The 26,850-nt window shown below is 45.6% G+C and overlaps 1 protein-coding gene across 1 annotated transcript in view; it reads right to left on the bottom strand.

The window, feature by feature from the left end:
• The window catches only part of POLQ (DNA polymerase theta), a 274,424-nt gene that overhangs the window by 150,727 nt on the left and 96,847 nt on the right, over positions 1-26,850 (bottom strand). The window contains 1 exon segment of the mRNA XM_030205030.1: positions 3,435-3,559. Coding sequence (XP_030060890.1) covers positions 3,435-3,559 — 125 coding nt within the window.

Raw genomic sequence — 26,850 nt, 5'->3', positions numbered from 1 at the left:
TCTCCAGGTACTATTTAGATAGTAAACAAATGTTTAGATAGTTTTATAATTGATCCATATTTCGGTTACCTGTTATTGTTTTACTGATTGCACCTTTTCTGTTCATTGTTCTAATTTTTCATGACAAACATATTTAGTTTATTGCCTCTGCTTATCTGGACTGACTAAGAATCCTGGTGGTTTTGTGTGTTGGATCTGTGGGTGTTTTCTAGGAACTGTGGGGCCACTGAGACTGTGGCTCCAGTAACCTAGGAATCACTGGGGATAACTTCAGAATGGGAGACTTGCCCAGAGGCAGTTGGGATCCATTTGATGGAAGGAGGGTGCAAGTGTAGAGAACAAGCGGCAGGTGGACCTGAGCTGTGCTGGGGCTAGACCCTCTAAGTGGCCGCGGGGTAGCCCCAGGCAGGTGGCTAGATATTCCATGACAGATTATCCAAACCTCTGGCACACTCCAATTTTATGTTCATTTACATAGCATTAGGTCTCGATTCCTTACTGAGATTAAAAGAATGTAGAATGGACAATTACCAAACAGAGAGAAGGGTTGATAATGTGACTGTTGAAATGCTGATGTAGAGAACCCTAGCGTTCTACTAAGGAACTATATATCTTAAAATAAGGAACTTTGTGGCAAGAGGGAGTTTACAGAGCAGTGATATAATTGGCTCCAGGAGCAAGTGAGGTAGCCACTGGCTATGTGTCTTGGAGTAAACAAAAGTATGTGTATGTGTGTGTGTGTCAAGGACAACAATTAGGTATTTGGTATACCGCACATAGGTAACCATCCAGGCAGTTTACAATTAAAATTATAAGTACTTTGAAAAGAACTACAAAACCAATAGGACAGGGGAATCATGAAACAAAGAAAACAAAGTAAAAAAATACAATGTTAAATCTAGTTGGCTAAGCTACATAGCGAAACATGTGCCATGTCAGAAGCGACCCCTGAGCAGACTAAATTTAACATTGACTTCAAAAGATGAATATACAGTTATTAAGGGTATAAATAAGTATTTAAAAGTAAATAGCAGTGTAAATCACTAAAAAAGAATTCTTAGGACATTAATAGCAAATGATACAGGGCGGTGGTGGCCAGTAACCAGTGAGGACTGTAACAAATAAGACACTGTGGTTTGCATTGCATTGTTACTGAGGTTTACCGGCACCCCACCACTGTTTATTGGCACTGGAATGTACGGAGGTCTATGAAGTATAGTAGCCACCTGCGATTGCAATTGTTAAAAAATTATCATATGCATCTGAAAAGAGAAAGTTTTTAATGCTACTTTAAGTTGTGAGAGAGAAGACTCTAAACAAAGGAAGAATATTCCAGAAAAAAAGTTCCATTAATACTGAAATTTTTTCAGCGAATAATTTTGAGGCAAATTTGTAGGTAAGTTGGTACAATGAAACAATTATGTTACAATGAGCGGATAAATCTGGATGGTGCATAGGGCATTAAATAGTGAAAAAGATAGAGGGGTTGTCCAAAGTGATAAGTCAATAGCAGCACTTTATAAGTAATACAGTGTGAGAGTGAAAGTCAAATGTTCAGATCAAAGCAATGGTATAACATAATCAGTTTTATGGGAGTTTGTGAGTAGGCGCAGAGCTGAATTCTAAATTGTAATCTACAGAGATCTTGATAACTAGAACCATAAAGGACAGAGATACCGTAATGTAAATGAGAGATAACTAATGAATGAATGAGAATTCTAAGCACAGAGGTTACAAATAGATGTCGCACTGGATATATTATCCTAAAACACAAGTTTTAATAATAGTAGCTATGTGAGAACAGAAAGACATAGCAGTGTCAAAAGTGACACCTAATATTTTAACAGTCTGCAATAATGGAATGTGAGTTCCTGACATAAAGATGGGGGCAGATAAAGATGAAATTACAAAGCGGCCTATCAGTAAAATATTAGATTTGTCTGGATTAAGTTTTATGGCTCTAGAGCAGAGATGCTCAACCAGTATTTTGGGACACACTGGTGTGTCACCAAAAATTTGATAGCAAGCTTGTGCTTCCCTTAACAATCATGTGTTGCAGCAAGTTGAGAAAGCCAACAATCTCCTTATCTGGTCCCTACTTCTTCCACCAGCTCTAACTGGAAGTGTAGCAGGCCTCCAAGGCCACCCCTCACCTTCCTCCTCTCCCCCCCCCCCCCCCCCCCCCCCCCCACTGCATCTGTATATCTCTTGCATCTTTATTAGCAGCAATGACATGATATATAGAGCTTTTATCTTGGTTCAGCTGCAAATTGTGGTGTTCAGTGTGTCATGCAAATGAACATTGTCAGGTGTGTTAAGGTTGAGAATCACTGCTCTAGTGGGATAAAGACCTGCAAGAGAAGCCCCTGGAAGTTTCAATCTTCCTACAGCTTACTCAAGAACCTTGAAAAGTAATTTTAAAGTGTATTTTTTTTTATACTTTTGAACTCTATTTCTGTAAAGACTGGACTATGGAAAAGCTAAAAAATGTTTCTTCTATATTATTGATTTCATGTACTGCTTTGCTGATTTGGACTTCAGTAATATTTACTTCCTGTTTTGGGAAAACGCTCAGTGACTAGAGTACTTTTGTGAGCACAGTGAAGGAGGAATCCCCTAGGGCCTTACAGTGTAGCTGTCCAGCATCCCAGAAAACATGGTTCCAGATACTGCAATTATAGGGGTGGGGGGAGGGGGTTCCACACTGCTTCCTTAGAAAGTAGATCCTTGCTTTTACAGAGAGTGCCTTCCAAAAAAAGGGGGGATACACTGGGTTGGTGACAATGACAGGCAAGCAATTTGCCCCTTTTCAAAAATAAGTACCCAACAACTGATGCACATATGGCTTCTTGTTCAACTAGTGACCTAGACCACTGCATGAAACAAGAGACCAAATAGCACAAGTGACACCAAAACAATTGTAATGCAGCAACTTTGTTAAGCTTTAAGAAGTCCCTAGCCTGTGAATTGAAAGGAATACCTCAAGGCCAACTTAATACAAAGAGATTATCAGGAAAGATTTCCTCCAGAAGTTTCATATAATTCTTGCTAGGGAAATGAGTTGCCTAAACGCATTGCAAAAGGAAGAATGATCTAACACATCCAAGCCCTCTCAAACATGCATAAATAAATGAAAGTAATGCTAGCAAATCAAAGCTGCCATAAAGCAAAAAGAAATTTAAAAAAAAAAAAAAAAAGAACACAGTTGGAGAAAACAAATACCTGCTTTTTTTTTTTTTTTTTTAGGGAGACCACCAAAAAGCATGTTACAGGTTTTCAGTGCCATCTAATAAAAGTAAAAACTAAACATACCTTCTAGGGTATTTCACAAATTTCAACTATCATTGAAATCAAGACTTCCCCCAAACACATTTTAAAAGCACTATTATAAATATATGATTTGACCATTATGGACTCCTTTATTACAAACTCACCAGCATATGTGGCAGCTGATTGCTGCAAAGACTGAAGCTGTCCACGACTACAGCCAAATTTTTTAGTTACAATCTTTAGGGGAACTTCACAAATTAAATCCAGAAGAACAAGGCTGGTGAAAAACCTGAAGAAACATATTACAGAGCATATAAATCTGCAGACAGTCTTAACAGAAGTATCTTTAATAAATTTAAACAAATTATTACATTCCCTGGTAATTTTACACAATAATAAGATATTCATATTGAAGGAAATCTAATCACGCATTATAATATACAGCAGCTATAGAAAGTCTACACGTCTTTGAACATTTTTCACATTTTATTATGTCAAGTACATCAGACTTGCATGAATTGAAAGAATGGATTTTTTTTCTATTCCAACCCATTTCACACCCTTTTCAGAAAACAAAATGTTCTGAAATGCAACAATCAGATAAATCTCCAACCCCTCCTATTCACCAAGTCAATGAAAGCACCTTTAGCAACCATTACACCTGTAAGTCAGATAAGAAAGGTCTCTGCCAACTTTGTATATATATATGGCACCATTCTTCTTTACAGGCTCTTGTACATTCTTTAGGAAGTAATCAATGGACAGGAATTCAAGTGACGTCACAGATTTTTGATTGGATTAAGGTTAGGGCTCTGACTAAGCCACTAAAAGACATTTACCTTTTTGCTTCTCAGACTCTCAACTGAAGATCTACCTTTTTTAAAACTAGATCAATTAACATACTACACAAACAGCCTTCACTTCCTTTATAATAGCCCCCGCTACACAATATCCATTTCCATAAAGTTCAGACAATGACCCCAAGAAATCCAAATATAGTTCAAACTGCTCCCTATCTCCATTCCGCAAACCTTTATTACCATGCTAAGGACTGTTAAATTATTAAGTACATAAGTAATGCCACACTGGGAAAAGACCAAGGGTCCATCAAGCCCAGCATCCTGTCCACGACAGCGGCCAATCCAGGCCAAGGGCACCTTGCGAGCTTCCCAAACGTACAAACATTCTATACATGTTATTCCTGGAATTGTGGATTTTTCCCAAGTCCATTTAGTAGTGGTTTATGGACTTGTTTTTTTAGGAAACCATCTAACCCCTTTTTAAACTCTGCTAAGCTAACCGCCTTCACCACATTCTCCGGCAACGAATTCCAGAGTTTAATTACGCGTTGGGTGAAGAAACATTTTCTCCGATTTGTTTTAAATTTACTACACTGTAGTTTCATCGCATGCCCCCTAGTCCTAGTATTTTTTGAAAGCGTGAACAGACGCTTCACATTCGCCTGTTCCACTCCACTCATTATTTTATATCTCTATCATGTCTCCCCTCAGCCGTCTCTTCTCCAAGCTGAAAAGCCCTAGCCTCCACAGCATTATAAATTCAATCAAGCCCCTACTAAAACCTTCCCCATTCTATACTTCCCCTCTTTTTATTTTACATATCTAACATCCAGTCATTATCTATATAATAAAACTCACCCTCAACGTTCTGAAGACACTGACGTCACTGAAGCCAAGCCACTGACGTCACTTCCTTCATGAAGGGTTCGTTGTGGTGAAGCCACCGAAATCACCAAGTCTCTGGGCCCCGCCCTCACGTCAAACGTGATGACATTGAAGGCGGAGCAATGGTGTCACACATCAAGGGCAGAACAATGGTGTCAGTGGCTTCAGAACGAAGAAGGTGATGAAGGTACGTTGACGAGGTGCGGAGCAATGGCGTCAGTGGCTTCACAACGACGAAGGGGTAGGGAGGGGGGTTGGGGAGGAAAACCTTGCTAGTGCCCGTTTCATTTCTCCAGAAACGGGCCTTTTTTACTGGTATGTGTATATCAATCATTCCCACTGTCCTACAGACTCAAACAAGAATGTTGAAGTGGGAAGGAGTTAATACAGTACATTCATCCCACCTTAATATTCTTAAGCTACAAGATACAGTACTCACATCTAGATCTATGTTTTGCTCTTGTTGAGTCACTGTTGAAAAGGTCCACAATCCTTGGACCCTTTTCTTTCTCAATGCTATAATCTTGTTCATTAAAAAATGTGGCTTCAACATCTATCATATGAATGCCAGTCCAGCAGTGTCCTCTGCTTCTGGAACCAAATTATGTTGCATCTAGATCCTGTTATGCACAGGACAAACTTAGCCAACTTGTCTTCTACCACACCCGGAAGAAGGTTCAAAAGGAAACATTGTGGATCCCTGCCCAGCACCTAACCAGTTACATCATTTATAAAGTCTATTATCTCCCAGTATGTGCTGACCTTTGGACAATCACACCACATATAGTAGAATTTCCTCACCTGCCCATATTGTCATTAACATGACTCCATCTTCAGCTTTCTCATTTTAAACTGATGAGTAGGAGTATAGTATACTCTATATTAAACCTTATACCCATTCTCCGCTACATTCATGGAAACAGACTCAAAATAGTCTGATAAATATCCATTCAACTATCTTCCTCCAATTTCTCACATAAGTCACACTCCCAAGTCATGATGCTGACCAGATTAAGCCCTCACTTCTGTGTCAGTAATCCACAAAACTCCAAATGTGTACACTTACATTTCATCTGCTTTCTATAAGAGTTCAAATAAAGTCTGCTCAGACAGTAAGTCAGCCTTCACATTTTGACCCTCTCACAAACCAAACTGCTGCTCACACAACCTATCAAAGCTCATCAATTCACCATCCTTAACCTCTCCCAACCCCTGGTGGGAAAATCCAATTGGGCAACCAAGTAAGTTAGATCAAAGATAATCTCCCACTTTGTCCTGCTTTATCTGAATCCACTGCTTTCTTGCAGTGGGCTGCAGGTTTTCCTCAAAGACTTTTTGGTGTTTTCTTCATTCATTGTACTTTCTAATTTTGACAAATGCCATAGTCCTTACCAATAAGAATCATCCCCATAACTTGATGCTGCTGCCAAAATGTTTCACAATAAGGATGGTATTGTCTCTCACCGATGACATTGGCTGCTACTGTGGGACCTGTCAGGGAGGATTCTGACCACCTTATCTCAAATCACCAACTCAAAGACCCATAACACTTGCCAATATGGCTCATCTCCAGCTGATTTATCGTTCAAGTTGCCTCTGGGTTGAATTTGCATCAAACATAATGCATTCTCTTCAAGCCAAAACGTGGCTTTTATTTTTTGACAGAAGCATCCCAAGGGTTCTTTTGTATGCTTTAAATGGAATTCATTGTGGGCTTTCTTGAGTAATAGCTTCCTTCTTGCCATACCATCATGCAGGCCAAATTTCTGAAATGCTTAGTTTATCATTGTCACATACACATTTTGATCAAACTTTGCCATGGAAGTCTGTAGCTATTTCATTTGCCAATGGCTCCTTTGTTGTCCTTACGATCAATCTCCTCTTTGTTCAGTCGTCCAGTCCAGAGGGACCAGCCTGGTCTAGGTAGGGTCTTGGTGGTGCCATAAAACTTCTACTTCTTAACTCATTTATGGTGAAATTAGGTCTTACCTGCTAATTTTCTTTCCTCTAGACCCTCCAGACCGGTCAAGACGCTTGGGTTATGCACGCCTACCAGCAGAGGGAGACTGAGAACACTAAAACTTAAACCAGTATAAGCTAGCAGCCAACCCCCAAGCAGCCAGTAAATCCTTAAAGCAGAAAACAAATGAAACCAATAAACAATTACAACCCCGAAAGGTCAAAGAACCCTGTACTCAGAAACAAAAAACATGAAACACGTGCGTCAACTCACCGAACGCCACAGCGCTACGGTCCCTCTCTGAAATGCAGAGGAAATATATGTATAGCAAGACTTGAAATTTAGATACCTTTCAGCCATAGCAGCATAGACCATAAGAACACCAGAACTCTGCCAATCATACTCACCACAAAGAAACGTACACAGCGGGAGGGTTCTTGACCGGTCTGGAGGGTCTAGAGGAAAGAAAATTAGCAGGTAAGACCTAATTTCACCTTCCTCAGCGACCCTCCAGACCGGTCAAGACGCTTGGGAAGTACCAAAGCAGTACAACTCCTAAGGGCGGGAACCTTGCATCCCAGAAGTCAACACTGCCGCACCAAAACTGGAATCCTCCCTAGCCTGCACATCCAGTCTATAATGTTTCACAAACGAATGCAACGAGGACCAGACCGCCGCCCTGCAAATATCTTGAGGCGGAACCAGACCACTCTCCACCCAGGAGGAAGCTACTCCCCTGGTCGAATGCGCCTTCAGTTGGTCAGGCACTCTTCGTCCCTTGATCAAATATGCCGAGGAAACCACCTCCTTCAACCATCTGGAAATAGTTGCCTTAGAAGCTGCAGCTCCCTTCTTTGGTCCGCTGTACAACAAAAACAACCTATCTGAAGTCCGAAACTCCCGAGTCCTGGATAAATAAACCCTCAACACTCGCCGAACATCCAGCTTGGCTAAACGGCGCTGAGACGCATCTCCCAACTTATCTCCCAGCACTGGCAAAGAAATGTCCTGATTTACGTGGAAAGACGACAGTACCTTGGGTAAAAACGATGGAACAGGCTTCAAAGAGACATTTTCCTTCGAGAAAGCCAGGAAAGGCGCACGACAAGACAAAGCCTGCAACTCCGAAACTCACTGCGCCGAAGTAATAGCCACCAAAAACACCGACTTCAAAGATCTTTAAGAGTACTCGACCCCAAAGGCTCAAAGGGAGGCCCTACCAAGACTTCCAACACCAAGTTCAAATCCCACAGCGATACAACCGGCTGCCAAGGAGGACGAATCAGCTTTAAAGCACGTAAAAACCGAACCACATCCGGGGAAGACGCCAAGGAGACTCCCCGTATCCTTCCCCGAAAACAGGACAGAGCCGCAATTTGCACCTTCAAAGAGGAAAGAGCAAGACCTCTGTCTACACCATCCTGTAAAAACTCTAACACCTCCGGAATGGAAGCGGTCCAAGGCGAACAAGAACGATCGTTACACCAACCTTCAAAGATCCACCACACCCTAACATAAGCAAAGGACGTGGAACGTTTACGGGACTGCAACATAGTATCAATCACCTTAGTTGAAAAACCTCTTCTTCTTCAGCCTGTCCCTTTCAAGAGCCAGGCCGTAAGCGAGAACGGAGACGGGTCTGGCATCACGATTGGACCTTGCACCAACACCACCGACTCCAACAGCGCGAGCGGCCCGCCTATCACCAGACGTACTAGATTGGCAAACCAAGGCCGACGAGGCCAATTTGGAGCCACAAGAATTACTGTCCCGGCGTACCGCTCTATTCTTTGAACTATCCGTCCTATCAAGGGCCAAGGAGGAAACACATACAACAGCTGGTGAGGGGGCCATGCGAGCACCAGAGCATCGATCCCCTCGGACCTCGGATCTCGCCGCCAGCTGAAAAACCTGGGTACTTGAGCATTGTTTGACGAGGCCATGAGATCTATCAACGGCAGACCCCACTCCTTCACTAGGCGACAGAACAATGGACGATGTAGCGACCACTCTCCTGGATCCAACGTGTGCCTGCTCAGAAAATCCGCACTGACGTTGTCTACTCCGGCTACATGACTTGACAAGAGACTCTGAAGATGAAGTTCTGCCCAACGCATTAACTCCGCCGTCTCCTCTGACACCTCTCAACTCTTGGTACCCCCCTGATGATTTACGTACGCCACCGCCGTGGCATTGTCGGACAGTACTTGAACTGCCTTGCCTTCGATAAAATACTGAAGAGACTGCAGTGCCAACCTTATCGCCTGAGTTTCCAACCGATTTATGGGCCACAAGGCCTCCTCCTCCGACCAGCGACCCTGAGCTACCTCTCCGAGACAATGCGCCCCCCAACCTGCTAGACTGGCATCCGTCGTTAGCACCGTCCATTCCGGAGGATCCAAGGGCATACTTTTTTCCAGATTCGGCGTGTGAAGCCACCATCGCAGGCTGAGACGAACCGGATCCAGCAAGCGCAGTCTTTTCTCCAAGCTCTGAGTCTGAGGAGACCACCGCTCCAACAGTGCCGCCTGCAGCCACCTCATGTGAGCCCTGGCCCAGGGCACTACCTCTATCGATGCCACCATGAGTCCCAAAATCTGAAGGTAAGAGTGAGCAGACGGGAACCGTTTGGCACAAAACTGGCGAATCAATAACTGCATCTTGGCAATTCGAACTGCCGGTAAAAACACCCAGCCCTTCGCCGTATCGAAGCGAACCCCCAGATATTCCAGGGACTGAGTCGGTTCCAGGTGACTCGACCAAGTTCACCACCCAGCCAAGCGACTCCAAGAAAGCTACCACCTTTGCCGTCGCATCCACACTCTCCTGAAGGGACTTGGCTCAAATGAGCCAATCGTCGAGATACGGGTGTACCAAAACTCCTTATTTCCTCAAAGCCGCCGCCACGACCACCATAACCTTGGAAAAGGTACGAGGCGCCGTAGCTAGACCGAACGGCAGCGCACAGAATTGAAAATGCTGTCCCAGAACCGCAAAACAGAGAAACCGATGATGCGCCGCCTGAATGGAAATATGAAGATAGGCTTCTGACAGATCCAAAGATGTGAGAAACTCCCCCTTCTGCACCGCTACTATGACCGAGCGCAACGTTTCCATGCAAAAGGAGGGCACTTTCAAAGCCTCGTTGACCCTTTTGAGATCTAGAATAGGCCGAGAGGAACCTTCCTTTTTGGGGACCACAAAATAAATCAAATAACAACCTGTCCCCCTTTCTGAAACCGGCACGGGAACGACCGCCCCAGATCTATCAGCCGACGAAGCGTCTGCCGAATCGCCCTGGCCTTGACCCGAGAGCGGCACGGAGAGGCGAGGAAAAAAATCTGGAAGGAAAGTCTCAAATTCTAGCGTGTACCCGTCTCGCACCACCTTGAGTACCCACTGATCTGACGTGATATGGGTCCTCCTCTGACAGAATTGTCTCAAATGAGCCCCTACCCTTACCAGAGGCTGGACCCACACACCTTCATTGTGAAGCACGCCCGGAGGACAGACCTCCCCCCAGCGCATCTCGGCCTCCTCGCCGACCTCCACGAAAGGGCTGAGTACACTGAAAAAAATCAAACCAACTTATCCAACTCTTCTCCAAACAGCAAGGTCCCCTTGAAGGGGAGAGAACATAACTTGGACTTACGACGCCGCATCCGCCATCCAACCACGAAGCCAAAGAGCCCGACGAGCTCCAACCGCCAATGCCATATTCTTAGCAGAAGCTCTCAGCAGATCATAACTAGAATCTGCCAAAAAGGAAGAGCCCATCTCTAACTTGGCTAGCTCTTGCACCAAGGAAGCTCTATCTAAGGTCGGGCCATCCAAAAGACTTTCAGCCCAACGGAAACACGCCCTGGCTACTAGGCCCCTGCACAGAGCGGCCTGAAGTGACAATGCTGAGAGATCAAAATTGCGCCGAATGAAAGACTCTAATCTCCTATCCTGCGGATCTCTGAGAGCAGCCCCCCCATCAACCAGAATAGCCGTAGCCTTGGTAACCGCGGTCACCACCGCATCCAATGTTGGCGACTTAAAGGAGTCCTTATCCCCTTGCGGAATAGGGTACAGTCTCGCCATAGCTCTCCTCACCCTACAAAGAGAATCTGGGGAGGACCACTCCTGGACGATCATATCTCTGAGATCCGAATTCATGGGAAAAGTACGCGCTGCCCGCCAAATTCCCTTAACTAGAGGGTCAAGCTGCTTAGCGTCCACTACCACCGGCTCAGGCGAATACATAGTAACATAGTAGATGACGGCAGAAAAAGACCTGCACGGTCCATCCAGTCTGCCCAACAAGATAACTCATATTTGCTGCTTTTTGTGTATACCCTACTTTGATTTGTACCTGTGCTCTTCAGGGCACAGACCGTATAAGTCTGCCCCGCACTATCCCCGCCTCCCAACCACCAGCCCCACCTCCCAACCACCAGCTCTGGCACAGGCACAGACCGTATAAGTCTGCCCAGCACTATCCTCACCTCCCCACCACCAGCCCTGCCTCCCAACCACCGGCTCTGGCACAGACCGTACAAATCTGTCCAGCACTATCCCCGCCTCCCAACCACCAGTCCCGCTTCCCACCACTGGCTCTGGTACAGACCGTATAAGTTTGCCCAGCCCTAAGCGTGGACACTACCTGCTCAATCAGCTCAGGAAGCTCATCCCTAGGGAAAATGCGCACCACCGAGGGGTCTTCACCTGGCAAAGGCCCCTCCTCCTCAGAAACCTTGTCCCCTAGGAACTCATCCCCCAGCAGACTACCCTTGTCGTCTGAGGGAGGCAAGGAAAACAAATCTGGCTCTTCAGACCAATCTAAACGCTGTCGCTTATCAACCAGAGGCCCTGCTCCCTTCAGAGGCTCTAACTGATTAGGGCCTGACTGCCAGGCCTGAAACATGGCCCAAATAAAATCCGGAGGAAACCCCATGGCCCCTGCACCTTCCGGAGACCTGGAAGCACTCTGCCCTGGACCTTCCAACAGCGGGCGAGCAGCCACCCCCGTGGCGCCCAAATCCAAGATGGCGGCGGTTCCCGCCAAAATCAGAACCGCCACTACGGGCCCAGAGGACAAGTCAGAGCCGGGCAAACCTTTACCGCTACCTGAACCCTCCGCAGCTAGTACCGGAGGCGAAGAATCAGGCTGTTTATGCTCCCCACAGAACCTGCATTGAGCTCCTGGCGCGTCTATCCCCCTTCGCGCACAAGAACGGCAGCGCGACGGCTTTCCCGCCGACATCGCAAATTTAAAGCGGTACACCCTAACGTCCCAGCTCTCTCAAAGTTGCTCAAAATCCCCAGGCCTCTCTGTCAGCTTCCCAAACAACACAGTCAAGCACTGCCAAGCAGCCAAACACTTTCTTTTTCTTTCTTTTTTTTTTTTTACACTCACAACAAAAGCTCAGTTGCTAAGAGCTGACAGGGACTAAGCACTCAAGGTTCCTGCCATAGCAGGAGCCGAGGCAACAGGCAGAAAGTTCAGAAAGAGGATTTCAAAGCTACAAACTGCCAGAAGTTATGGCTCTCAAGGTTCCTGTCACAACAGGAGTAGAGGCACATGGCTGCCTAACCAAAGGCCAGCAGGGGAATAATACAAACTACCAGAAGCTATGGCTCTCAAGGTTCCTGTCACAACAGGAGTAGAGGCACATGGCTGCCTAACCAAAGGCCAGCAGGGGAATAATACAAACTACCAGAAGCTATGGCTCTCAAGGTTCCTGTCACAACAGGAGCCGAGACACATGGCTGCCTAACCAAAGGCCAGCCGGGGAATAAGCCACACACCGGCTAAATTCCACAGAGAAAAGTGAATCCCACTGGACCCGCTTTTCTTGAAGCACTCAACCAAAAATAATTCCAAGTACAGGGTATTAGTTAAGAAAATCTAATCCTACCAGACCAGACTGACTGCTCAGGCTGCATGTCTACCCTCTGCTGGAGACTGAGATTTACTGGCTGCTTGGGGGTTGGCTGCTAGCTTATACTGGTTTAAGTTTTAGTGTTCTCAGTCTCCCTCTGCTGGTAGGCGTGCATAACCAAGCGTCTTGACTGGTCTGGAGGGTCGCTGAGGAAGCATTTTTTACAACTTTGTTTCAGAGTTCCTTTGCCAACTCCTTGGTGGTCATGGTTAGGTCTTTGCTTTGAAATGCACTAACCAGCAGAGGGAACCATATTTTCCACTTGACTGTTGTGGTTTGGTGGGGGGAGGAGGTGTGGCCATTTGAAACAAATAGAATATAGCAATTAAAATTAACTGTCACGTACAAAAGTTTGCTCACTTTTCCCTTCTATTTCAAAAACTTCATTGGCTCCCTGCCAAACAACGTATTATATTTAAGCTGATCCCAACTATCTTGCATCTTTAACTATGCCCTATTCCTCTACCAGACTCCATCAATGACCACACCATCTGTTTCTCCCTAATCCTAAGGCTGCTCAGCTTGAATTCACCAGTCATCAAACTTTCTTTTTCATGGCCCCCTTCCTCTGGAATTCTCTTCCTCTCCCTGCATGGTCTGAACTATCTTACAAATTTTAAAATAGCTCTGAAAACCTGGCTCTTTAAACAAGCACTCCACCTAGATAGCAAAGGCAGTGAGGCATTACATCAATTTCACCATTGCCCCCTTTTTTCCTTTCCTGCCTTCCTCTCCCCTTAATCTATCACTTTCCTGTCAGAATATTTTAGTTCCTTTCTGTTCTGCTATTTATGTTTTTTAGTCTGTAAACAGCCCAGTTCTGCAGCCGGCTTGGGCAGTATAGCAAGTTTTAATGAACTTTAAACTTTTAATTCATTTCTCTTCCAGGCTATAAGGCAACAAATGGTAATGCTTTTGAAGTAGGCCTACCATAGTACTTAGAACAAGGAGTTCTGGTATCTGGATGCCTTAAATACTCATTATTCCAAGACAGTCATTTAGTTTTCCAATATTTAAACAGATTTTTGGCATATGAATTATAAGAACAGAGTCTAATACACCCTAACCCTACACACATACACAACCTTCAATACAGATAACAACAACCACACAACTCACAAATCATACATTACTCTCATAAGCAGAATGCCAGCCCAAATAAGCAACAAAAACCACGATGAGCTTAAAGCCCATGGACACCAACAAAGAATATTAATAGAAGATTCCAAACCAGCACACCAAAACAACAGACAACTGATAAAAATCATCACAAACCCGAACCCAAGAAAGAAACACCAATTAATACAAATAGGATACACTAATGCCAGATCTATAATCAGAAAAACCACTTCGATAACCAACTGGATAACGGCAGATCACCTCGACCTCCTTCTCATCAATGAAACTTGGATACATGACGCTAAAGACCCATTAATCCTAGAGCTTTGTCCACCAGGATACAAAATCATTCACTGGACGAGAGAAGGAAAAAGAGGCGGAGGTATAGCTATAATCTATAAATCCCAATTCATAATCACAACTACAGCCGAATCGATCCTCCCTCAACTCAAAATAGCCTCAGTCAGAGTCACACACCCTAACCTACAGGATCAACTAAATATAATCCTATTTTACAGACCCCCGGCTAGGTGGCAAGAAGCACAGATACACTTCACGGACTTCATATCAAACACTTGTCTATCATCCCAAAATATCATCATAGCAGGAGACATCAACCTCCATCTTGAAGACACCAACTCAAACAATGTACACGAATGCAAGGAATTCCTCCAACTCTGGGTGTTCCACTGGCCTAACACACAGCCCACCCACAAACACGGACACACACTGGACATCATAACTCACAAATTTTCATCAGACACGAACCTCACAATCAAGAACACAAAATGGACAATCACACCATGGTCAGATCATTACAAAGCAAATACTTCCCTCCTCTGGAAAACAAAAGAGAAACAACAAAAACAGGAAAAAAGAACCTACAGTACAAGAGGAAAAATAGACCCTTTAACATTCTAGCAACAAATATACACCACCGAATGGACAACAACCACAGAATCACCCCAATTCTTACAAGAATGGGATAACAGATGCAGAACAGTTCTAGACAATATAGCTCCGCTCCAAACCAGAACTTCGCATAGGATTAACTCAATCCCATGGTTCAACGAAGAACTGAAAGAACTAAAAACACAGGTCAGAAGACTAGAAAGAGCATGGAGCAAAAAAAAAAAGATTAACACACACTTAAAGAGTGGAAACAGTTACAAAGAAAATACAAATACAGCATCAGACATACCAAAAGAACGTACTACAAAACCATAATAGGACCAGACTACAAGGATACACACAAAATCGTTTCACTCGTAAACAATCTCCTAAACACCACACGAGTCACCTCGAACAACACAGACACTCCATTGGCAGCCAACCTAGCGAAGCATTTCATTGAAAAAATTACAAAGCTCCGACGCATGATACCAAGTAACACCATTGAATATTCAAGTATCCTTGAATGCCTAGACCCAACACCCAGGGAATACCCAGCTGACCGATCATGGACCAACTTTGACCTAATTTCAGTAGATGAACTCACACACTGGCTTAAAAAATATGTCAAATCTCAGTGCAAACTTGACATTTGCCCCACCAGCCTAATAAGAGCTGCACCCAAACAATTTAAAAAAGACCTCACGAAACAAGTAAACTATAGACTCCTATATGGTCTCTTCCCCACAGAAAATGGAAACATACTACTCACGCCGCTGCCAAAAGATGCCAAGAAAAGCACAATGGACTTAACCAACTACCGACCAGTCGCCTCTATCCCACTCACTACAAAATTGATGGAAGGCATAGTGACGAAGCAGCTCACGGACTACCTGACCAAACACTCAATTCTACACGAATCACAGTCAGGATTCCGATCAAATCATAGCACCGAAACGGTACCAGTGTCTGCAATGAACTCCTTTAAAAAAACAATTGCAATCGGCAAGAACATACTCATATTACAATTCAACATGTCCAGTGCCTTCGACATGGTGGATCATGAAATACTAATACACATTCTAGAATACTTCGGAATCGGAGGCCCAGTTCTCAAATGGTTCAAAGGATCCCTCACCACTAGATCCTACCAAGTTATAACGAATACTGCCAGATCACCGCCCTGGACACCGGAATGTGGAGTCCCTCAAGGATCCCCCCCCTTTCACCTACAATCTTCAACCTAATGATGACACCACTAGCCAAACTCTTGGCCAATCAAAACCTTAACCCTTACATACATGCCGATGATGTCACAATCTACATCCCGTTTAAGAAGGACTTAAACGAAATAACCAACGAAATCAACCAGAGCTTCCAGATCATGCACTCATGGGCGGACTCATTCCGGCTAAAGCTCAATGCTGAAAAAACACAATGCCTAGTTCTCACCTCCCAATACAATGCAAACAATTACTCCACTATAAACACACCTTACTGCACACTGCCTATATCAGAAAACCTGAAAATTCTTGGAGTCACCATTGATCGAAACCTCACACTCGATACCCACGTGAAGAACACAATGAAAAAAATGTTCCGGAGGAAGTGACGTCATCGAGCGGCATGGTCGCTTAAGAGCTGAGCTCCGCATGACTCGTAGCGATTAAACGATCGAAAGCCCGCTCTGGAAAGCGTATTAAGCGCCATCGGAGAGTGGAGACCCAAGTGACAGCGGCTGAAGGCGATTTTGATGCAGGAAGAGGCGAGGAAGGTAGATTTCGCCCGCTTTGCATACTCCTCGGAGCCGCGAGGGGGGAAAAAACAAAATGGCGGCCGCACAGCAAAACCGCCAGGAGCGAGAGCAGCCGGCGTCTCCCAGCGAGACAACACCTCCGATGGAAGCAGAGGCTAGCACAGACCGGGGGAAGCCCGCGGAGGAAATGGGACCCGAATGGCAGCAATGGCTCCAAGAAATCAGAGCAGATCTAAAAGCAATGCGCAATGATCTGGTAACAATGGGAGCTGACTTAAAAGGTGAAATACGAGAGCTGGGGTCCAGAATAGAGGAAGTGGAGACTAGAATGGATGCCCAGTCAGAGACGATCGAAGCCCTGGACCAGCGAACCACGGCAACTGAATCGGCACACCACCAGGTCTTAGACAAGCTGGAGGACCTGGAGAATCGGAGCCGTAGGTGCAATTTGCGGTTTAGAGGGCTACCGGAATCCCTGGCCTACCTTGACTGCGAATCCACGGTCCAAAAATTGGTGAGTGAGCTCCTGGCGGTGGGCGGCACAGTGATGGACCCAGCTTCGATCCAATTAGAACGGGCCCACCGAGCGCTCGGATCCCCGCGAGCTAACCTCCCAAAGGACATAATAGTCTGCTTTAGAGACTATAAGTTGAAAGAACAAGTGGCAAAAGCGGCACGGCAGACTCCAAACTTTACCTGGGACACATATGCAGTAGAAATATATCAAGATCTTGCGGCCACTACTCTAAAACGCAGAGCAGATCTTAGACCGGTCACCAGACGCCTTCAGGAACTTGGAATCCGATACAAATGGAGGCACCCCTTCGCCCTAGTATTTTATAAAGAGGGAAAGATGCAGCAAATAAGATCACTCTCAGAGGCGAAGGAGATTCTGCCAGAAGAAGATATGGGCGAGGCATCTAACTTAAGAGGAACAGCGAAGCAAGGCACAGCGCGGATGATACCACCAAAATGGCAACGAGTGGGAAATGGCCAGAAATGTTTGAAGCGCCAGCAGTCGGCAACTAAAGTCTCCTGAAGGGAGCCAGATTAGGAGACAGGATATCCCATCTGTTTACGCCTTTCAGAGAGGCGGATTTGCCCTGGCAGAGACTTTAGGCTACAGATCATCAAGGTGCTTGTTGCACCGCTGAGAGGCACAGGTACAGTTCTGGATGACTATGTGATGTGGTCAGGAGCGATACCTCAATGTGTTGGCACTATGTTTATCAAGTTCGATTGTTACAAAGTTAAACGGTTTAATAAGCATGTTATGTGACTTAGAACCAATATGGGGCTTTGATTATTTATATTATATGAGTGCTAGCGGGGTCTTGACATGACGTACACTTAGTTCACACTCCTTCCCTAGATGCCCTTGATGGTTCACAGGGGCAGCTTTAAAAATCAGGGGGGTGGGTGGGAGGAGGGGTGGAGACAGGGGGGGGAAGGGTGGGAAGGCCTACTTCAGAGAAATTAGGAGACAGGCCCAACAGGGATGGCACAAAATGAGGAGCCAGTTAAAATTCCAGAATGCTATGGAAAGATATACTAAGAGGAAATATGTCTGAACTTAATTTATTGCTGCTCAATGTGAGAGGGCTGAATATCCCAAGGAAGCGGCAACTCCTGTTTAGAGAAATGCTTCGCCTTCGGGCGGACGTGGTCCTGGTGCAGGAAACCCATCTATTGCCCAAATCTGAATACCTGTGTCGCCATAAAAAGTTTCCAATTATATATTTTGCGTCCAATGGGGATAATACGAAGAGTAAGGGAGTGCTCATAGCATTCGCGGGAGATAAATCATGGAATATTTTAAAAGTGGTCAGGGATAAACGAGGAAGATACCTCCTAGTGATTTTCTCAATAGTGGGACAGGTTTACACTATAGTGAATGTTTACGGCCCCAATATGCAGCAAGAGGGATTCTTTTCTGAACTAGATCAGGTCATTCAACAACACATAGAGGGCTCTCTAATAGTCGGGGGAGATTTCAACCTTACCTTACAGCCTCGCCTCGATAACTCTTCGGGCAACACACATTATGGTCATAGAGATAGAATACGACTGCAAGAATTTATTGCCCATTGGCATTTAATAGATTTGTGGCGCCAGCTATATCCACAAGAGCGAACTTACACATACTACTCTGCAATCCACCAGTCGTTCTCCCGGATAGATTTTTGGCTAGGGGAAATATCAGTAGCAGGAAAGATGGGAACCCACCAGATACTGCCCAGAACCTGGTCAGACCATTCCCCAGTACTGATGCAATTGATGCTGCCCAAAGCCCGAGGAGGGAGGAGGGAGTGGCGCTTAGATGATGCTCTCTTACAAGATCCGCTTAATGTTGCGAGCATAGAAAAAAATATTAATGAATATATCCAGTTCAATGATAATGGAGAGGTCTCACCCATTACAGTTTGGGAGGGATTTAAAGCAACCATGAGAGGCCACTTAATAGTGCTTAAGGCACATGTTAGAAAGCAGAGAATGTCCAAGGAGGCTACACTCCGGAGTCAATTAGAGCAGGAGGAATCCAAACTTCATCGGGACAGTCTGAGTGACTCGCAGACAATTATGGACGGGATCCGTCGGCTCCGGAATCAAATTTGTGATCTAGAGCTTGCGGATCTAGCCGAGGATTTACAGAGAGCCCAGCAGTCCCATTATGAATTTGGTAATAAGGCTAGCCGCCTGCTAGCCTATAAACTCAAACAGCAGGCAACCCGCAATACGATCGCGAGTTTGAGAGATGAGGGGGGAGAGATCCATACAGACCCTGATTATATAGAAGAGGCATTTACAGACTATTATGGCACACTGTATGCTAGAGGGGAAGAAATAACTGATATAGAGATGGAGGCTTACCTAGAGGGTGAGGAGCTCCCTAAATTGGCAAATAAGGACGTCCAGAGGTTGTCACAGCCTATTGAGTTGAATGAAATTGCTTGCACTATAAAAGGGCTACCTACAGGAAAAGCACCAGGCCATGACGGCTTTACCAATAAGTTCTACAAAACATTCGGGAAACTGTTAGCCCCTTTGATGTTAAGGGTATTTAATTCACTGGAGACTAGCTCGGGGCTCCCGCCAACGTGGAACCTGGCCAACATAACGGTTATTCATAAACCCGGGAAAGACCCCCAGCTTTGCGGATCATACAGGCCAATCTCTCTCTTAGGGGTAGACTATAAAATCTTTACAAAAATTCTGGCAACACGGGTACAGAAATGTCTACCTTCTCTCATCCACGAAGACCAGGCGGGATTTGTGCATGGGAGACAGACGTTTGATAACATTCGACGAGCCCTACACATGATTTACCACGCACAGGACACACGGTCCCCTCTATGCATCTTGTCACTTGACGCTGAAAAGGCGTTTGACAGAGTGAGTTGGGCCTTTCTATTCGGAGTGTTAGTTAAAATGGGATTTTCGGGGCGATTCATCAACTGGCTCCACCTAATCTATAAGATTCCCACAGCCTCAATACGATTAAATAGTAGGCTTACAGAATCCTTCCTCCTTCATAGGGGGACAAGACAAGGGTGTGCGTTATCCCCCTTGCTCTTTGCTATCGTAATGGAGCCACTTGCGATACGACTTCGAGCACATCCTGATATTAGAGGCCCACGGTTGGGAGGCCTAGAGACACGGACACTCCTCTTCGCTGACGACATTCTGTTAACGCTGAGAGATCCTGAGACCTCCTTCCCAAGAGTGCTAGAAATACTATATGCTTATGGGAGAGTCTCGAGTTTCAAAATTAATCTAGACAAATCTGAGGCATTAGATATAAATATCTCTACTGAGCAAAAAGCCCGGCTGCAGCAGGTTGCCCCATTTCGATGGGCCACGCGCTATATCAGATATCTCGGGGTAAATATGCCGAGAAACATTGATGAGCTTTTTCAAGTTAACTTCCCTGAGACGCTACGAAAACTCTTCCAAGACCTACAGAGGTGGGATGGCCTGCAACTGTCCTGGGTTGGGAGAATCAGCGCAGTAAAAATGGTGATACTCCCTAGGGTACTCTATCTCTTTATGGCACTACCAATTGCAATCCCTGATAGTTTCCTACGAAACCTCCAGCGAAAGGTATTCTCCTTCATCTGGAAAAAAAGACCCCCACGTGTCCGAAGGGAAGTTATGTACCAATCTAAAGAGAGAGGGGGGATGGGGGTCCCGTCTTTTGCCCTATATTTCCAAGCAGCACATCTGAGGACCATAGCCACATGGTTCACGGATGTAGGGAATATTGGGACGCAGATAGAACAAGGCTGGATGGGACCTTTTCCGCTTAGGGCCATTCCCTGGCTGGCTAAACAGGAGTTAGAGGAATTAATAAAACGGTGCCCACCATTGATACAATGGCCCTTGCTCACTTGGAGTAAGGTCCGAGAGCGCTTTTTTTCCGGGCGCAGATACTTCCGCCACATGTATCTTAGATTTGCTCCTCATTTTGGGCCAGGCAGGGAGGACACAACCTATTGTAGTTGGGAGAACATGGGATTATGTACACTAGGCCAAATGTGGGAGGAAGGTGGGACGCTATCTTTTGAAGTGCTTCGTAGAGAGCATGGGCTATCCCCCCTGCAGGCTTTCCAGTACTACCAAGTACGAGACTTTCTAACCCGGCGGGCAAAAGGAGAACTTAGCCTAGCAGAAACAAAGGTAGAGAATGGATTAATGAAGGGGGGAGGCAGGGGTAGCATATCACGACTTTATGCAGCGTTACTTCTGTACACCAACCCAATAGAACACTATCTAAATAAATGGGGTGATGCCATGGGGGTAACATATACGTTTCCCCAATGGAAATTAGCAATTAGATCTCTGCTCAGAGTTTCAGTGTCTAGCGCTATGGTCGAAAATGGCCATAAATTATTATATAGTTGTTATTACACTCCACATCGCATTGTAAAAATGTTTCGCACTGGCTCAGCTAATTGCTGGCGACAGTGCGACGCTACAGGTGATATGACTCACATCTGGTGGACCTGTAGACATGCCCAGGCCTACTGGGGAGAGATACTGAGATTCCTACATGAGGTCACTGGGGTGAGCTACCCAATGAAAATGGACCACTGCTTGCTGCATTTCAAACCTGCAGGAGTTCGAAATTCAATACATCAATTTGCCGGCCAGGTGTTTGTGGCCGGCAGGCTGGTCCTGGCAGCAGCTTGGAAACAGCCCGTGCTACCGGGTCTTTCGAGGATCCTGCAGAAACTGGACTACATTGGCCTGATGGCTAAACTCACTGCACTGCGGACAGGTAGATTGATGCAGCATCAAAAAATCTGGAAATCCTATGAACAATGGCAATCCTCACAACGCATCTCTGGACATTAGCGGAGAAAATACAATGCTGTGATAGAATTATGAGACACTGAAGTAGGGAGGGAAGGACGGGGAGAGGGAGAGGGTGAGATTAAAAGAACATGTTCGGACATGGTGAGGGGGGAACAGTTATGGAAAAAAAATTGTTTTTGGTTAGCGATTTGGTTGTATTAGAAATGTTTTCCTTGCTGCCATGTTTGTACATGAAAATAATAAAATAAATGGTTAAAAAAAAAAAAAAAAGAAAAAAATGTTCCATTCAATGTGGAAACTCAAAAGAATTAAACCTTATTTCCCAAGAAATATCTTTCGCACCCTAGTGCAGTCAACTAGTTATAAGCCACTTGGACTACTGCAACGCCTTGTACGCAGGCTGCAAAGAACAGACCATTAAAAAACTCCAGACAACCCAAAACAAGGCAGCTAGGCTCATCTTTAGAAAACCTAAATATGAAAGCGCGAAGCCCCTAAGAGAGAAACTGCATTGGCTTCCGCTCAAGGAACGAATTGAATTCAAGATTTGCACAACCGTGCACAAAATCATTCACGCAGATGCCCCACTCTATATGCTAACCCTAGTGGACCTACCGCCCAGAAATGCCAAAAGATCGGCCCGCAAATTCCTAAACCTGAATTTCCCCAGCTGCAAAGGAGTGAAGTACAAACAAGCTTATGCTACGACCTTTGCATACAAAAGCACACACTTTTGGAATGCACTACCCAAAACCCTGAAAACCATGAACAATCTAACCAGCTTCCGCAAAGCTCTGAAAACACACCTCTTTAACAAAGCCTACAATAACCACCCTCAATGATACAATTCATCCCCCAAATCACCCAAACACACCTAAAACATTTCTCATACAACCTACCCAACATCAGCCCATCTATCACCTCTCTTACCTCAGCTTATGATCAACTGTATTTAAATCATGTACTGACTTTATCATAACTACTACTACTATTTAACATTTCTAAAGCGCTACTAGGGTTACGCAGCGCTGTACAATTTAACATAGAAAGACAGTCCCTGCTCAATGAGCTTACAATCTAAAGGACAAAAGTACAGTTAGTTAAGTAGGAGTCAATAAATTGGGGCAGTCTAGGTTTCTTGAAAGGTATAGAGGTTAGGTGTCGAAAGCAACATTGAAGAGGTGGGCTTTGAGTAAGGCTTTGAAGATGGGTAGGGAGGGGGCTTGGCGCAAGGGCTCAGGAAGTCTATTCCAGGCATAGGGTGAGGCAAGGCAGAATGGGCGGAGTCTGGATTTGGCGGTGGTGGAGAAGGGTACTGAGAGGGATTTGTCCTGAGAGCGGAGGTTTCGGGTGGGAACGTAAGGGGAGATGAGGGTAGAGAGGTAGTGAGGGGCTGCAGACCGAGTGCATTTGTAGGTAAGAAGGAGAAGCTTGAACTGAATGCGGTATCTGATCGGAAGTCAGTGAAGTGACCTGAGGAGAGGGGTGATACGAGTATATCGGTTTGGCAGTATATAAGACATGCAGCAGAGTTCTGAACGGATTGAAGGGGGGATAGGTGGTTAAGTGGGAGGCCAGTGAGGAGTAGGTTGCAGTAGTCAAGGCGAGAGGTAATGAGAGCGTGGATGAGAGTTCGGGTGGTGTGCTCAGAGAGGAAGGGGCGAATTTTGTTGATGTTAAAGAGGAAGAATCGACAGGTCTTGGCTGTCTGCTGGATGTGCGCCGAGAAGGAGTGGGAGAAGTCGAAGATGACTCCGAGGTTGCGGGCGGATGAGACGGGGAGGATGAGAGTGTTATCAACTGAGATTGAGAGTGGGGGAAGAGGAGAAGTGGGTTTTGGTGGAAAGACGATGAGCTCGGACTTGGCCATGTTCAGTTTCAGGTGGCGGTTGGACATCCAACCAGCAATGTCGGATAAGCAGGCCGATACCTTGGCCTGGGTCTCCGCGGTGATGTCTGGTGTGGAGAGAAACAGCTGGGTGTCGTCAGCATAAAGATGATACTGGAAACCATGAGATGAGATCAGTGAGCCCAGGGAAGTACTACTACTACTACTACTACTATTTAGCATTTCTATAGCGCTACAAGGCATACGCAGCGCTGTACAAACATAGAAGAAAGACAGTCCCTGCTCAAAGAGCTTACAATCTAATAGACAAAAAATAAATAAAGTAAGCAAATCAAATCAATTAATGTGAACGGGAAGGAAGAGAGGAGGGTAGGTGGAGGCGAGTGGTTACAAGTGGTTACGAGTCAAAAGCAATGTTAAAGAGGTGGGTTTTCAGTCTAGATTTAAAGGTGGCCAAGGATGGGGCAAGACGTAGGGGCTCAGGAAGTTTATTCCAGGCGTAGGGTGCAGCGAGATAGAAGGCGCGAAGTCTGGAGTTGGCAGTAGTGGAGAAGGGAACAGATAAGAAGGATTTATCCATGGAGCGGAGTGCACGGGAAGGGGTGTAGGGAAGGACGAGTGTGGAGAGATACTGGGGAGCAGCATAGTGAATACATTTATAGGTTAGTAGAAGAAGTTTGAACAGGATGCGAAAACGGATAGGGAGCCAGTGAAGGGTCTTGAGGAGAGGGGTAGTATGAGTAAAGCGACCCTGGCGGAAGATGAGACGGGCAGCAGAGTTTTGAAACCGACTGGAGAGGGGAGAGGTGACTAAGTGGGAGGCCAGCAAGAAGCAGATTGCAGTAGTCTAAACGAGAGGTGACAAGGGTGTGGATGAGGGTTTTGGTAGAGTGCTCGGAAAGAAAGGGGCGGATTTTACGGATGTTGTAAAGAAAGAAACGACAGGTCTTGGCAGTCTGCTGGATATGAGCAGAGAAGGAGAGAGAAGAGTCAAAGATGACCCCAAGGTTTCGAGCTGAGGAGACAGGGAGAATGAGAGAGCCATCAACAGAAATAGAAAACGGGGGGGAGCGGGGAGGTGGGTTTGGGGGGGAAAATGAGAAGCTCGGTTTTGGTCATATTTAATTTCAGGTGGCGTTGAGACATCCAGGCAGCAATGTCAGACAAGCACGCTGAAACTTTGGTTTGGATGCAAGGTGAGATATCAGGGGTAGAAAGGTAGATTTGGGAGTCATCAGCATAGAGGTGGTAGGAAAAGCCATGGGATGAGATTAATGAACCAAGGGAAGAAGTGTAGATAGAAAAGAGGAGGGGACCAAGAACAGAACCCTGAGGTACACCGACAGGCAGAGGGATAGAAGTAGAAGAGGATCCACCAGAGTGAACACTAAAGGTGCGGAGGGAGAGGTAGGAAGAGAACCAGGAAAGGACAGAGCCCTGGAATCCAAGTGAGGACAGGGTATCGAGAAGTATGCTGTGATCGACAGTGTCAAAAGCAGCGGAAAGATCAAGAAGAATGAGGATGGAATATTGACCTCTGGATTTAGCCAGTAATAGGTCATTGGAGACTTTAGTAAGCGCAGTTTCAGTTGAGTGGAGAGGGCGAAAACCAGATTGTAATGGGTCAAGAATAGCATGTGAGGAGAGAAAATCAAGGCAGCGGCGGTGAACAGCACGCTCAAGTAATTTGGAGAGAAAAGGAAGGAGGGAGATGGGTCGGTAATTAGAGGGACAAGTAGGGTCAAGTGAAGGCTTCTTAAGGAGAGGTGTGACCACAGCATGTTTAAAGGAAGCAGGGACAGTCGCAGTGGAAAGTGAGAGGTTGAGAATGTGACAGATAAAAGGAATAAGAGTAGGAGAGATGGCATTAAGAAGGTGGGTGGGAATGGGATCAGAGGAACAGGTGGTACATTTTGAGGAAGAAAGGAGAAGTGTAGTTTCCTCAATAGTAACTTCAGGAAAGGAGGAAAGGGAATGAGGGGAAGGAGAGAGAGGGGAACGGACTAGTGGAGGGAGAGCTGGTGAGGTAGAGAAAGCAAGGTTTATCTTTTGAACCTTGTTGTGAAAGAATTCAGCAAGGGTCTGAGGAGATAATGAAGGGGGAGTTGGGGGAGGGGGCACCTTGAGGAGAGAGTTCAATGTGGTGAAGAGAAGTCGAGGATTAGAGCCAAGAGAGTTGGTCAGTTGGATATAATAATCCTGTTTGGCACGTAAGAGAGCAGATTGGAAGGAGGTCAGCATGAACTTAAAGTGTAAGAAATCAGCAAGGGCCCGAGATTTCCGCCAGAGGCGTTCGGCGGAGCGGGTACAGGAACGTAGGTAGCGGATATTAGAAGTCAGCCAAGGTTGGGGTTTTGTACGCCTTACAGGAAGAGGTGTAGATTGAAAAAAGAAGGGGTCCAAGGACAGATCCCTGGGGAACTCCAACATAGAACGGGAGGGGGGTGGAGGAAGATCCATGAGAGTGTACTCTGAAGGTACGATGGGAGAGATAGGAGGAGAACCAGGAGAGGACAGAGCCCTGGAACCCAAATGAGGACAGTGTGGCAAGAAGTAAGTCATGATTGACAGTGTCAAAAGCGGCGGATAGATCGAGGAGGATGAGGATGGAGTAGTGGCCTCTGGATTTGGCAAGGAACAGGTCATTGCAGACTTTAGCGAGTGCTGTTTCTGTTGAGTGAAGAGGGCAAAAACCGGATTGAAGCAGATCAAGGATGGCCTGAGAGGAGAGAAAATCAAGGCAGCAGCTGTGAACAGCGCGTTCATAACCTTACTCTGTAAGCCACATTGAGCCTGCAAAAAGGTGGGATAATGTGGGGTACAAATGCAATAAATAATAATAATAAATAATAATAACTGAAGGGTTGACTCTTCCATTCAGTGTTAACACAGAACAACCAGATCTTCTTACATATTAATAGGGCTAAATTCAAAATATTCAGGTAGCTATAAAGTCAATGGGCACTTTTACAGTTGAACTTTTGCCCCAATTCTCAAAGAAACGTACGTGTATACATTTCCTTTGAAAAAAACCTAAGCCTGCCCAGGGAGATACTCCCAACCAGTTGTGTTATCAG

The sequence above is a fragment of the Microcaecilia unicolor genome, chromosome 5 (assembly GCF_901765095.1).
Source record: "Microcaecilia unicolor chromosome 5, aMicUni1.1, whole genome shotgun sequence".
Classification (NCBI taxonomy): Eukaryota; Metazoa; Chordata; class Amphibia; order Gymnophiona; family Siphonopidae; genus Microcaecilia; species Microcaecilia unicolor.
This window is presented reverse-complemented; position numbering and strand designations above follow the sequence as displayed.